Source organism: Lepidochelys olivacea, assembly GCF_965140295.1.
Source record: "Lepidochelys olivacea isolate rLepOli2 genome assembly, chromosome: 22".
NCBI classification, from domain to species: domain Eukaryota; kingdom Metazoa; phylum Chordata; order Testudines; family Cheloniidae; genus Lepidochelys; species Lepidochelys olivacea.
Window position 1 is genome coordinate 13,838,620 of NC_140432.1, and position 15,119 is coordinate 13,853,738.

At 41.7% G+C, this 15,119-nt stretch overlaps 1 protein-coding gene across 1 annotated transcript in view; it reads left to right on the plus strand.

Moving 5' to 3' along the window:
- The first annotated feature begins 7,236 nt into the window (after positions 1-7,236).
- The window catches only part of LOC311511335 (uncharacterized protein), a 205,574-nt gene continuing 197,691 nt past the window's right edge, over positions 7,237-15,119 (plus strand). Inside the window, exon 1 of the mRNA XM_084611853.1 lies at positions 7,237-7,321. Coding sequence (XP_084467979.1) covers positions 7,300-7,321 — 22 coding nt within the window. The 5' untranslated portion in view covers positions 7,237-7,299. The remainder of the gene's footprint in view (positions 7,322-15,119) is intronic.

Here is a 15,119-nt window from a genome sequence, read left to right on the forward strand (position 1 = left end):
GTGCCAAAGATTTGTAGGACTGGGCCAATATTTAAGGGTCCTCACACTCCTTTGAGGTAGGAGTGATCCAGTGACGTGTGTAAGGTCGTATAGCTGGTCGGTGGCAAAGCTGTGGTTAGTGCCACGAAGTCTGTTTATTTATCACAAGGGTTCTCAACATTTTTCCAAACTGAGACCCTCTTTTCCACACCAGTCCCTCCTCCCCTCTAACAGAGATGAAAGTGTACAAGAGGAAGGACAGCCCCACTGTTAAGGTTGCCTGGGAGTTGCGAAACCAAAGATGTCTTCTGCTCCACCACAGACTTCTGATGTGACCTTGGGCAAGACACATCAGCATCTCTGTGCTGCATCTTTACAATGGGGTGATAGCAATTCCTTACTTCACAGGGAGGGCTGTGAGGATAAATACATTAAAAATTCTGAGGTGCTCAGTTACTGCAGTAACGGGGACATAGAAGTACCCAAAATAGATGGATAGCTGGGATTCCGTTCCTGGGAAGGCCAGAGTGGTTGAGAACCCCGAGACACACTTGCCTGTCCTGAGTTGAAAGAACATTACGTCACCCTGAAATGCCATGTATTTCATTTTAAAAGGACGTTACAGCAAGGCTATAATCAGGTCTCTGAGTGTCTCAGACAGCTTCAGAATCTGATTCAATAAAAACATGGCCGGACTCCAGCACTATGAAGAGACACAGGCTATCAGTGTAGGCCTATCTCCTCAGTAATACCCTCTTTCAGAACACAGTTTGAACCGTTGGGTCTGGGTTTCTCTTGTTTGTTTCTTATTGAACAGAGGGGATACAAGGAGATGGAAAAAATATAGCAATCTTATATTGTGTTTGGGTGGGGTAAGCTAATTGATTTGACAGTTAATCAAAAACTACTAAGAGAAAATCAATACAGAGTAAAACAATCTAGTCTTCTGTTCTGTATCCTATTCCCAGTGGCATTGTTGATTGTATAGCATCAATGTCATATATTTTAGATGGAAATGTTACCAACTATAATGCCGCTGTTGATGTTCCAAAACGATTCTAATCTCATTTCAATAATAGCTTCTGTCTCTCTTAGTGACACACATGCCATAACATTCTTGGCTAAATTGACAGCACTAATAACACACTCAGTTTTTATATTATTCGGACCACTGTCTGCATGTTTGAGTGTTCACATTATGGTGCCATGTGAAGAGCTTGCATCTTCCTTTGAAAGCTTCATATAATTAAGTGCCAGGGGCTCCCATTGACCTGAGTAGGACCTGCGGACACTGAGTTAGCACCTTTGAAAATCAGGCCACTCATTTAAATGTGGATTTAGGTGCAGAAATTTAGGTATCCAAGTGTGAAAGTTCTGTCCACAAGTGATTTGCTCAAGGTCACAGACTACAAGTCTTCGAAAGAACAAAGATTAGACCCGACATCTAGCAGTTAAAGAACAGGTCGGGGCTCGAACATGCTTCTTCTGTTTTCTGATTTTTCTGAACAGCTTGAGGCTCCCAAGTTGGGCTAAAAATGTCACAGGGACATATTTCCTGGATAGATTTCTGACCATTCTACTTCTGCTCAGAGCCTGAAGTTACCATCTGACTGGCATCTCTCATGGTTTTGCAATATATCTTGTTCCAACCTGTTCAGAAGCTGGAACTTGAAATATACACCCATGAGAGTCTAGAAACGATGATGGGCAAGTTAGCAATGGATAGCATAGATGATTGCATAGCTGTGAAGCTCAGATCTGCTTTTGAACCAGAACATCCACAAAAGTGGACGTATTCAGTTCCTGAATGTTTTACTCAGATGCAACTCCGTGTACAACTCATAGCCCTGGTTCAGATTTACCTTGTAGTGGCCCTAGGTCAGAATTTTAGGAGGGCTTACTAGCTTGTTAAGGATGCCGTCTTTATTTGCTGGGCTTTTGAATGAAGTTCTGCTGATAGAGGCACCAATCAAGCAAAGCACTTGAGCACTTGTTTAAGTTTAAACACAGACTTAAATATATCCTATTCATCAGAGCACTTTAGCACATGCTTAACTTTAAGCACAGACTTCAATTCCATTGACTTCCATTAAAGTTAAGCATTAAAGTGCTTTGCCAGAACGTTGCCTAGAGCCTATCTCTAGATGGTACCATATGCAGTTGAGGGCACAGAAGCCAAATCTCTCCTATGGATCCTTCATTTAAAACAGCTTTTATTTTCAGTTAGCAGCTGTGGATTTAATCGTGATGAAAGTTTATTAATTTCTCTCTGATTTTATCTTTGCTGTTTTTTAAAAAAAGAATTTTCCTTTATTAATTTTTCAAGAAAAAATGCGGAATACAAGTGAACAAACACAACCTGGAGCAATAAGCAAGATATTTAAACTAATTCAACAATCCTTTTCCTGACATCAGAACAAAGAAATGTAAGAATACAAATCTGTTGCTGTAGGCTGGGATTTTCGAAGGAGCCTATGGGAGTTAGGTGCCCTAATCCCATGAAATCCCATTTATACTTTTAGCTTCACTTTCTTTTTTATGTATTTATTTTGGACATGGGAAAAGGCCAGTGCATGTTGTTATTTGTGTGTATTATTATACTTACGTGCATTACAGTGGAGCCTAAGGACAACCCGAGGTAGGCACAGTACAAACATAGAGCAGTAGACAGCCCCCGACTCAATAAGCTTACATTCCAAATAGACAAGACAGACAAAGGGCGGGGTATAGAGATAGGACATACAAGTAAAGGGAACAGAGTGACGGATTCAAACATCAGGTTACTGTCCATTTTTCTTTTGTTTTTATATTTTTTTGGAGAGGGGATGTTGGAAGGGGCTAATCAGAAAAACAAAGGAAGGGTGTGAGGATATAGAAGAGTGGGCTGTGAGAAAGACAGGGCAGAAGGAGAGGAAGAAAGAGGAGGGAAGGAAAGACAAGGCAAGTGGAGTGAATCAAATTTCCATTTGAAAAACCTACCTGGAATCTAAAAATTGTGTTCTAATAAAGGTACCACGTCTGAGCCATGTTACCTCATTACTGCATTAATCCACCCACGTGACATTACGCTCACGTGGACTTTACCCTGTATTTGCTGCTGCTGCTGTTTCTTCCATCAATGCTGATCGCTGGGTCGTTCAACCATTCTGAATAAGCTGAAGATGAATCAGATTTTCATTTACTGAATATTACACATTTGGTTCCCTATAGATGCATTCGTGCCAATTTCTTGGTGTTCAGTGGAAAATTTAATTCATTAGATTGTAAACTCTTCAGGGCAGGGACTGTGTTTGTGCAGAGTGCCTAGCACAATGGGGCCCTACTCCATGACTGGGACCACTAGAAGTTGTCATAATACAAATAATAAAATGACTAATAATAATCAACTAATCCCAGTGTACAAATATTTACAGAGGGGCAGATCTCCCCCCCCCCCCAACTGTGGAAAAGTTTGTTTTATTGCTCCAAACCAAAAAAAATGTATACTGAGTCAGGTTAATTATCAGTGTCTCCAGCATACCCTGCTTTTTCTTTTGATTATACTGAGTGAGGAACAGTCACCATTGGATTCAACTAATTGTTGCTAATGATGCAATCGTGTAGAGTTTGCTCTGTTTCTTTTCTTATTTTGTTATCCAGGAATTGCATCTTAAGTCTAAATCTGAGATAACAGAATCTCTTTCCCATCTAGCTCTCAAAATCACTCCTCCCTCAGCGCCCTCCCCAAAAAAAAAAAAAAGATTTCAGGATCCTAACCTTCCTGTGATTCTTCATTCTTGTTACAGTCTTGTTCCCAGATTGGCAACCTTGGGCCAATTTTTGATCTCATTACAATCTTTCTTATGAAGATGAGGTGCTGGAATTTAATGCCTGATATAACCTGTGCAATATGGTTGTATGCTATACTGCTCTGACCTTTTCATTAATCTACATCTTGATTGACTGGCTATCCCAATCCTTTCCCACAGGTTGGGGAAGCTGTAATCATTGGATAAATTGATGGATAATAAAGCATATAGAATATCAAAAAAGGTCAGAATAATCCAGTATGTATAACAGATGGGTATACAGATGTGTGCCAAACATGCAGAATCAGGAACTGAATATTTTGTAACCTTCCATGAAACTTTTATTCCTCCTCCAATTCTCCCCCGCCACACACACCCCAAGAAAACAAAGAACTTATTTACAGATTTTTTTTTTTTGGTCTCTTTGAAATTTTTCATTTCCAAGTTGCAGTCTTCTCACCTTCTCTCATCTTTTTACTCCTCCCTCTATTTCAAATAAAAATGTTAAAAACTTTAAATATATATTTTCAGAGGGAAGTCATGAAAAGATGAAAGTGGGAGAGAACCTAATTTCTCTCACATTTTTACTCTTTTTTCCCCCAGTGGAAAAAATGGTAAACGTTTTAAAAGAAAAAATTTGCTTTGTGTTTTTTCACTGAAAAACAGAAAAAAGTGAAATTTTGAAGAAAATTAAAAGTTTTTAATTTTTTTTGAAATTTTTCATGAAAAGATATCTCATCAAATTTTGACCAGCTCTAATGTATCTTTATGCTTAATACACTTCTGCTCTATCCCAGTGCAAATTGCGTAAGTTTCAGGAGATAGTAGGATACATTATCACCACACTGAACAGCCAGGTCACTGAACTCATCAGAAGACTTTAGATCAGTGTGCTAACTCTAATTTGCATGTCTAATGGCAATGAGGAGAGTAACTGAAGAATAAGACCCAAATAATATAGAAAAGCAGAATCCGTGTGATTTCAAACCAGTTTCCTTATTTATATTAATCAGTCTGGGAATCACTTTGGGTTCCCAACTCCTTGCAAGATTCAGTGCAACCCAAAGGGTAGGAAATAATTACATCCAATTAAAGAATACACAGACAGGCCAAGGTCAAGGTAAGGCTCTAGGGCTCTTCCTTTAACCACTTTAAAGCAGGTTCATAGTTGCCTCATAAAAGTCCTGACCTCAGTAATATATTATCAAGGGGAAACTGGATTTTGTGCAACACAGAGGGGCAAATTTCGCTCCTCCTTAATCATGAGAGTAGTTCTATTGGACTGAATTCAAACCTGGTGTGTAACTCCAGTGGACTAAATCCACTGTATTTCACTCAGATCTAACACATCAATGAGCAGCACTGCATAAATACCTAGATAAGACAGGTCGGTGAGCATATACTGACTCATTAGTTGTTTGCCTGGACAATGGTCACCTCTGTCCCATATCAGCTGCTGGAAATTACCATGGATTCTCTTGCATCAGAGTACAGTATTAAAGATTTCCTCTTTATTACCTAAGAAATATTGTCTGTGCCTCTTTCTCCTAGAGAGACAAGGCGGGTGAGGTAAATTATTGGACCAACTTCTACTGGTGAGAGAGACAAGCTTTCAAGCTGACACAGAGCTCTTCTTCAGGACTCTCTCTCCTAGTCCTGCCAACATCATTTGGCTTGTTCAGGCCTTCATCGTTTCTCCTATTGATTGCTCCAGTTTGCTTTATGCGTTTGTCTTTCAGGATGTGCTGTGCACAGCTCTTTTGTAAGACCACTACAAGGTTAGCTTTCAGCACAAAATGTGCTGGTCAGGTCAAGAGATGGGGTATAACCAGAAGCTCTCATCTAATAATCTCTGCCAAATTTGAGGTAGGTGGGGGGAAGGATTTAGATCCGTGTGTTTTTTCTGACCCCAGTTAGAAAAAACCACAAGGGACTTATTTTCTCATTCCACCTGGGATGCAGCCAAAAATTCTGGAGAGAAAGAACTAGATGACTAGATAAAGTGCTTTACCAAGGGGGTCAGCATCATGATGTCCATTTTACAGATAGAGAAACTGAGGTACAGAGAGATTAAGTGACTCACCCAAGGTCACTTGGCAGGCCAGTTGCAGAGCTCCTTTAGAACCTAGATCTTCTAAATCCCAGTCCAGTGCTCTATCCACTAAAGCACACTGTCTCTAAAATTAATACACTTGGCCTGGGTCTTAGGAGATCTGGGTTCAATTCCTGCCTCAGCTACAGAGTGTCTGTGTGAATGTGAAGAAATTACATAGGCGGGGATTTTCAAAGAGGACTTGGGGCCTGATTCTTAAAGGCATTTAAAATTCAATGGGAGTTAGGCACCGAGGTGCTTTTTCACTAGGTGCCTATCTGCATCTTTAGACACCTGAACAGCTTTAAAAATCTAGCCCTTAGGCCCTTTGAAGCGTCAGTGGGAGGTGAGAATCTTACTGTCTTAGACTCCTTTGAAAATCTGAGTCTCAGGGCTCGTCTACACTGGCAACGTCAAAACACTGCCGCGGCAGAGCTTTAACAGGGCTTGTGTAGTCGCGGCACAGCGCTGGGAGAGAGCTCCCCCGGTGCTCGAAAAAAACCACCTCCGTGAGGGGTGTAGCTCCCAGCGCTGGTGCACTGTCTAGACTGGCATGTTACAGTGCTGAAGCTTGCTGCACTCAGGGGGGTGTTTTTTCACACTCTTGAGTGAGAAATTTGCAGCACTGTAAAGTGCCAGTCTAGACAAGCCCTTTTGTCTCTCTGTGCCTCAGATTCCCATCACTGAAATGGGGATAACACCACTTCCCTGGTCTGGCTTGTTTATTTAGACTGTGAGGTCTTCAGGCCCAGAACTGCCTTTTACTATGTGTGTGTGTGTATATACAGCCCCAAGCACAATGGGACCCTGATCTCAAATAATAATCTCATGAAATTTCTGCCATTTGAAGATGAAATCTTATGGGACGAGCTCCTGGGATTTTGGCCCCAAGATGTTCTCAAACCCTAGCTTTGATATAGCCTCAAGCCTCAGCCCCCTAACCTGAATCTGTAGCTGAACATGGATTCTTCTTCCTATGGCATAGCTCACTCATGCCTTGGACACTACATGGCCAAAGGATCAGACATTTGATTCTTAACCTACAGGGCTCTCCATGGCCTTAGCTCTGCTTTTCTGCTCTGCTCTTTTGTCTGCTTCTATTCCAGCTTGCACCTTGCAATGCTCAGGTACTGGTTTGCTAATTATCCTCAACTGCAGGCTCAGGAGAGCAGGTGGAAGGGTCTTTGTTAATTATGCCTTCAGGCTGCAGAGTTCTCTTCCTAATCAGCTACCCTCCACAGCTATGCTCTCAAAGCAGGTTGCAGGGGTTTCACTCTCCTTGGGAACTCTACAAACGAACCCTTGTTTGTCTGAACCTTAAGACATTTAGCTTTGGGCTTGGACAGTTTGTGGCAGAATAAACCAAGGCTTGGGTGTTTTCTACAGCCGTCACCAAAGGCTGATGTTTAACCCCTCGTGTGCCATAAAGGAGTGCAGCCAATGAATTGCCAGTCAGCAAAGGGTAGGATATTTCTCATTTATTTGTATGGAAGGGCTCTAATGCATTTTGTGAAGCTTTGATTTCCCAGCCCTCTCCTCTGTTTTTACTCAAGGAATTATTGGATGCTCAGTAATTGCATTGAAATGGATGTCTCTGAAATTGGATATATTTTCAGGATCTGATGTTTCTAGATGATAAATTATGGCTGGAACTATCTTGCAATCTGCTATTTGGCTAATTTTTATTCAGACTGGCCTGAAATTGGATATGTTTGGGTAGGGACTTTATCTGGTGGTTAGAGAAGATACTGGCTTTTTTCCTTTCTTCACTGCTGTGAAACGGTGTGACCTTTGACCAGGTCTGTAGGCCCAGATCCTCCAAAATATTTAGGCACCTAACTCCCATTGATTTTCCTGTGCCTCGGTTTACCCAACTGTGGAATGCATCTAAAGCTTTCCTCCCTTGCAAGGGTCATTGTTAGGATTAACTGTTATTGAGCTATAATTATAAAGTATTATTACTTGCCTGATTAGCCTTTGTTATATAACAGTTAATCAGGCAAGTAATAATACTTTATAATGATAGCTCAATAACAATTAATGTTCATTTGTTTTTGGATTATTTTTAGGGCATTTGAATATATATTTTTCACTACAGCTTACCATTTCCTTGCTTTCATTATATGCTGTTACCCCTTATGGAGGGCTTTGATCTTGGGGCACATTCTTACAAATATTGTCTGCTTTCCTGGCACCTATTTGTGAATTTCTACTTTTATAAGCAGGCCTCGAACTAGCTTAGCTTATTGTTGTTCTAGCCCTGCCAAGGCATTCGGTAAGAGGCCAGTCCCTGTCCCGAAGAACTTGCAATCAAGGCTTATTGCTCCTTCTATACGTCTTAAAGGCCCAATCTTGCAAGACAGAGCCTTCACTGCATTCATTCACGAAACGCACCTACTTTTGGTGAATACCGTAGCATCTTTACAGAGCACAGCTGCTTTGCACAGTCCATTTTGGACAGGAAGTGATAAATATTTCGGGGAGGAATTTAGGGAGGCCGAATATCATTATGGGAGTTGGAATCTGACCAAGACGCTGTGATTTAACAATCCCGTGCTTATGAATAGCGGTCAGAATTTCATTTTATTTTATTTTGAAGGGGATCCCCTTCAAAGGATGGAGCCTATAACAAACAAGTCGCCTCCTTTCCTCCTCTCTCCTCCAGCCCCCAGTCCTCTGCCTGCTGCTGCGGCAGTGGCTCAGTCTGACTCAAGGGGAGAGTGCAGCCTATTGAATCACCTAGTTCTGCTCTGATTTGTCATATCAATAAGACGTGTGTGCACGTGCCTGCCTGGCTTTGCAGATACTCCTTCTGTTTTGCCCCACCGGCAGTTAAATTTTCAGTGAGTTGGGGCCTGATCCAAAGCCCATTGAAATCAGCGGGAGTCTTTCCATTTCGCTTTGGTCCTTGATTTGATATATGGGCACCCTCAGTATTTTGTCCCTATGAAAATCTGACAGGCTTCAGCTCATACAGGCATCTTGTGTTTCCTCATCTCACAGGGGTTGCAGCTCTCTCTACCTCAGACATTTTAGGACATCGCTTTTTTATTAGTAGTAGTAGAGATCCGCAAAAAGAAAAGGAGGACTTGTGGCACCCTAGAAATGTGAGATTTGACTTTGCTTTCACCTTTTCTCTTCAGCAGCTAATGCTCTGGCCCAGACACTCCGCTGGTGTAAATCTGCAGAGCCCATATTAGGCCATTGTAACTATGCCATTTGACACCAACTGAGTATCTGACCCTCTATTAATTACTGTCCTCGAGGCAAAATAATCCCTCCACATTGTTGATTTTTTTCTGACTGCAATTTCTTCCTTCCACCACTTTTCTGATGAAGATGGATGATACAGTAGAGATTTATCCCAGTGCCTTAACTTATAGAATGAATCCAATTGATCCAGTTAGACCCAAGCTATCTCCCAAGAATGCTTTCGTCTGCTGGCTTTTTCAACTTTGGATCCAAACCTCGAGAGAGGACAGGTTGCGAGCAAAAATACAGTAGAACCTCAGAGTTACAAACTGACCAGTCAGCCACACGCCTCATTTGGAACTGGAAGTACACAATCAGGCAGCAGCAGAAACAAACTAACAAAAGCCAGTACGCTACAGTACTGTGTTAAACATAAACTTACCTAAATAAAAGGGGAAAGTTTAAAAAAAAAAAATTGACAAGGTATGGAAACTGTTTCTGTGCTTGTTTCATTTAAATGAGGATGGTTAAAAGCAGCATTTTTCTTCTACATAGTAAAGCTTCAAAACTGTATTAAGTCAATGGTCAGTTGTAAACTTTTGAAAGAACAGCCGAACATTTTGTTCAGAGTTACAAACTTCATTCCCAAGGTGTTCGTAACTCTGAAGTTCTACTGTATCAGTGGAAAGCAACCAGCTTTGCATATACATCAGTGCTGTTAAGTGCCTCTCTGAAGGAGTGAGAACTTCAAGAGAGAGGGCCAAATTCATCCCTCGTGTAATTCCATTGGAGTCTGCGATTAATATGATCCAGTGAGTGAAGAAGTAGAACACTGTTCCGCTTCTCCATTACAGCCAGTCTCTTTCATTGGTAAACTAGTTAACTCTTGCTCTTAAATGTGTCCCTTAAATATAAGTGACACTGATCTGTCCTTCTTTCAAATAGAGATGGGATCAAATTGCAAAAAGTGGATGCATATTTCAGATGTTCTCTGTGTCCTTATATGGCCCTCATCACTGTAGTACCTGAGCACCTTAGAAACATTCATGAAGCTTATAGCACCCGTGGGAAGTATCATCTCCATTTTACAGATGGGGAAAACTGAAATGTAGAGAGATCAAGTGATTTGCCCAAGGTCACACACGGAGTCTGTGGCAGAGCCAAGAATTAAACCCAGATCTCTTGACTTCCAGAACAGTGTTTTAACCACAAGGCTATCAGTCTCCTCTACTTTCAAACACCCCCAAAGTGTACACATCCACAGTTTTAGTTTGGCTCACTATAAAGATGAGGACCATTCACAAAACTTGGCTTCAGGTCAGCATTCTGGATTAGCACATCCTCAGAGTTTGTGGTGTTTACATCTGAGGTTTGGCTTCTCTTCGAGAAACTAAAATGGGACTTAAAGTATAACCCAGTTGCCTGAAACTGAAGACCTGTATTGGCACCTTTCTTTGAACATAACTTTGTGACAATTATTACTGTTTTTATTCCCTTCAGAGCAATTGTTTCTGAATTTAAGCAGAGTAAGTGTAGTGCATTTATTAGTAATGTGATAAACATGGAAGCTAATTAAATACACTATTTTAATTTCGCCTCCACTGCCTTTTAACAGGAATTGGAGTCAAAATATATTCTTCAAGACATCCAAAGTGAATATACTATGTACATAGAGTGGTGGCCGTGGTGGTTGTTGTTGAAACGCAGTTGACTCTGAGAAAGCAATTGCTAAGTACGGCACTGATTGTGTAACAGCCCGTACTCGAGTTCAGATGGTATCCTTTTACATTTTAAAACCTTCTGTATAGAAGTTCTCAGTCTGTTCCCTTGTCCAGCCTTAGGCAATGCGTGGGGTAAAGTGAATGCGTTCTAAATGGTTTAACAGCTCATAAATGGACTAAAGGATTCTGGGTTAATTCCTGGGCACTTTGGCTCAGATCCACACATTGACTTAGGTGCCTAAGTCCGAGTTTAGGCACCCCTGTGATCGACAATCCTCTGCCACTCCCACTTGGCTGCTGCCAAACTCTGTAGGCACCTAAACTCATTCAGTACCTACATTTTCTCAGTAAAAATTTCCTAGGTGTCCAAGTTTCTGCCTCTGGGCATGCGTACTGTTGCCTCACTTTGCGCAACACCTATGTCCCACCTATGAGCCATTGCAATCCATGAACTAGAGAAGATAGGCGTTCCTCCACCGAGCTTGCCAGCAGGGCCTGTAGGTGTTCTCTGTGGCCACCAAAACAGCCGAGGGGGAGTGGAAGTGAAGTGAAGAGGAGGAAGCATTACAATGCAAAAGTCCTCTTCTGGACCCAGGCCTTTGGTACTGAAAAGTAGCTATTCAGAGCAAAGAAACAACTGTGATTTAAAGGTTTTTAGGGAATTGATTTATCTTAGGTGGGGAAGATCTCTTGAGCCACTCCATTTCTTTGAGCTGTAGGATTGTCCTCACGAGTGAGGTGGGAAAGGGAAAACACTAAATGGGTTAAATGCTAAGCTGTGCCAAGTTCATACTTGGGTGGGGATCCAAGCCACTTTTAATTCTCCCCTGACAATGGAGAAAGCCTGGGGGCAAACTGGTCACCAGCACAAGTTAGAGCAGCCATCACAGGACTTCTCTTATATTGGCAGGAATAGTTTCACAGGGACCATTCTGCCAGCCTGAGATGGCTGGACAATATCCTGCTCTACCTTTACCCATGCTGATATGACTCCTCCTGGCTGCAGAATGCCCTCTATGCCAGAGGTGGGCACTGCACACGGACTTTTAGGGTCTGGAGGCCTGAGTGGCATTGTTTTCAGTAGCTGGAGGCTTCCCTCAAATATTCCTTTCTGTTCATTATTTTTTGTTCATCTCGTGAAACTTCTGCTAGACTGAGACTCCTGGGGAGAGAACTTGGTCCAGTGGATACACTGCTGGTTTGGAAGCCAGAAGACCTGCAGTCTCTTCCCTCTCTGTCACTACCCTGCAATGTGATCATGTACAAGCCACTCACCCCTGTATCGGCTCCTACGTTCTGTCCAACTTATCTGTTTAGATTGGAAGGGACTGTCTCTCCTAGCACTTTGGGGACCCCATCTCAGTTGGGGCCTTTGAGTGCTACCACAGTCCACTAATAATGTCACGAGTACAGTCATGCTGACATTCTTGTGACCTCTGTGGTACCCGATCCAGCATTTTTTTTCAAGTGCTTTTTTTAAAAAGCCTCCCCCACCTGCTCTTGTCAAACATCCTTCCCCAAATGCATTCCTAGTTCCTGTCCGGTCTCTCTGTTTACCTGGCTCTTATACAAGAAAATTAACATCTTATATATGGGAAGATGAATTGAACCCAGCTGCAAAGCCCAGACTGTTGGTCACCACTGACTATTTTGTTTTTTAGTGTATTACAGGTGACATCCATGCATGAACTCATCCCTGGGTTATCCATTCACATGATAAACTTGATATACAGTAGTGTGGATAATCCTGTTACTGAATACTACAAGGCAGGACCATTAATAGCTTCCAATGCCGAGACAACATGGCTCCAGCCTCCTCATGAGTCATCACAGCTGCTTAAAAATACCCTCTTTGTAGATTGCCCCTTGGTCAGACAGGAGGAGGAGGAGGACTGCTCCAGTTCTGCAGTGAAAACATCTCACCAATTTGTAGACAAGAGAACTCTTTTTAAGAAACACTCTCTTGAACAAAATACCCAACTGTGGTGCGCATGGCACTCAAGTTCATGAGGGCCAGTGGATAAAATACACACATGCTCTCATAGATTAGATATGACATGAACGCATATGGTTCTGTACTGAATACATTGCAGAGTCCACTCTACTTGTATAAGTAGTCATGGGCCTATCCCCAGGGCTATGCACATTAAGGGGAGACTGCAATGCAGGTTATCCAAAGTTAGGCAAAAGTTACTCTTTCTTAGAGCACTGAATAATAGCATGGACAGAGTGAAAATTGAGATGGAGATTAACATTTGGGGTACATGAGAACATAATTTTAGTGGAGTCACTTCTGGTTTGCAAGAGGAAAATCGGATGCAGCAACTAAAAAACCTCGCTGAAGTCTGCTTCACATCTTCTGTTCTGACTTGTATCGCTTAGCTGTGGTACATCGCTTTACATATCCAGTATAGCATTTGCAAACAATAATGTGCATCAAAGTCTTCGTAAATTGCTATCTTTTTTGTCTTCCAAGCACAGACAGTCAAGTATGTTTTCTGGCAATATACAGGTATCTGCTTCTTTTTCCCCTGCAGTGGCCTAAAATGGTATTGACTCTTACAAGACCAGTGTTAGTTTCCAAACTAGGGGCCTGATCCAAAGCCCACTGAAGTCAATGGAAAGACTACCATTGACTTCAACGGACTTCGGATCACGCCCGTCTATCAGCCCAGATGCATTGTGTTCAAGGAAGGCTGATTGTCACCAGAGATAAAGGTTTCAAAGTTACAGAGCCCAGCTACAGTTACTAAAAATAATGCCAGCTTTGACTATCCACTGGTCTGTTAATTGCTCATTCACTCCAGTACTTTTTAAACCCTTTCACACTGTGGTTCATGTAATGCAAATACACACAAGTTACCTTCAGATTCCATGCACTCCAGTATGGAAAATAAATCTCTAGATATGTTAAATAGAGATTGCTCCATCTCATACATAGGAGTAGCAAACCACATAGCAAACCACAGATCTGAACAACCCAAACTTTGAGGAATTTTGGATCCAGCTCACAATTTCCAAACTGGCTTTTATGTCTATGCAAAGCCAAACCCAACCCATGCATCTTAATATCTCCAAATTCTAAAGAAGTCTAGATTAGGATCCTGATTTGGCAGCTTGGCACCATCTCCTCACTTACGGGTGTGATCCACTTGTCCTTACACAAAGTGCTACCTTACTTGCAAAAAGTCCCACTGATTGCAGTAGGTACTATGCTGCTGCAGATATGGTCCAAGATTTTCAAAACATATGTGGCTTCGGGTCTCTCAATTTTCAGATGTCTTGTGGCACCTTAAAAGGGGCCTGATTTTAAGAAAGCGTTGAGCACCCACTCTCTGAACATCAGGCCTCTTTACAGTGTCTCAGTTTGGGGACTCAGAAATTGAGGCATTCCCAAAGACTTGTCATTTCTGAAAATATCAGCCATGATCTCTCAGCTGAGACATAAAAATTAAGGCTGTGAATATGTGTAGCCATTAAAGGGTCCACAATACTCTCTGTAAGAAATGAGGTGCTAATTCCATGTCCCGGCCTATTTGTTGCTTGAATGATTCTGTTCTGCCTCTACAGACGCCCTGATTTCAAGGGGATTATTTACACATAAAACACATTTCAATGCTTAAATATTTTTTGTGGGGGTGGGGGCTGATCCAAAACCCACTGATGCCCATAGGAGTCCTTCCATTGAGTTGAATGGGCATAGAATCAGGCTTTTGTGGAGTTTTTTTTCATTAACAGCAAATTGTAAGTGAAATTATTGCAAAATCTAAGTTATGGGTGGGGAAAACCAAATAGGTTCAAATAAGATAAGACCCTTCCTCTCTGCATGCTAAACCTCATGAAAGGCTTGACAGTCGGTTGGCTTGGGTTTTTGTTTTTATACCACCTCTGCACTTTTAAATGCCATCAGGACAAGAAGTAGAAATTTTAATGTACCACAGGGAAGCCGCCTCTTGCTCTATTTCTTGTTTGTCCTGAACAGGAAATACTTGGAATCACAAGATTTCAAACCCAATTTAGCAGAAATAAAAGGTTGGCTAGTTCAGCTATGTTTTGGCTAGAACATTGAACTATCTAAATTGGATCCAAATTCTCTACATATTTAAGGGTCTCTCATCACTCACTCTTCTCCATGAAGTCTTTATTGGTGGTTAATAATGGGACTAGGGAAAAGGTTCACTGATACCAAATGAAGTCTTGAAGTTATACTGAACTCCTCACTAATCTTGAATGCACAAACGGAAATGGTGCTGTGCCATGAGTTCCTTCACCTGTGTCTTATAAGGAAACTTCTAGAGCTGGAGAATTATTTCTCCCTTCTGCCACCTCCCAAAAAACTTTTTATAA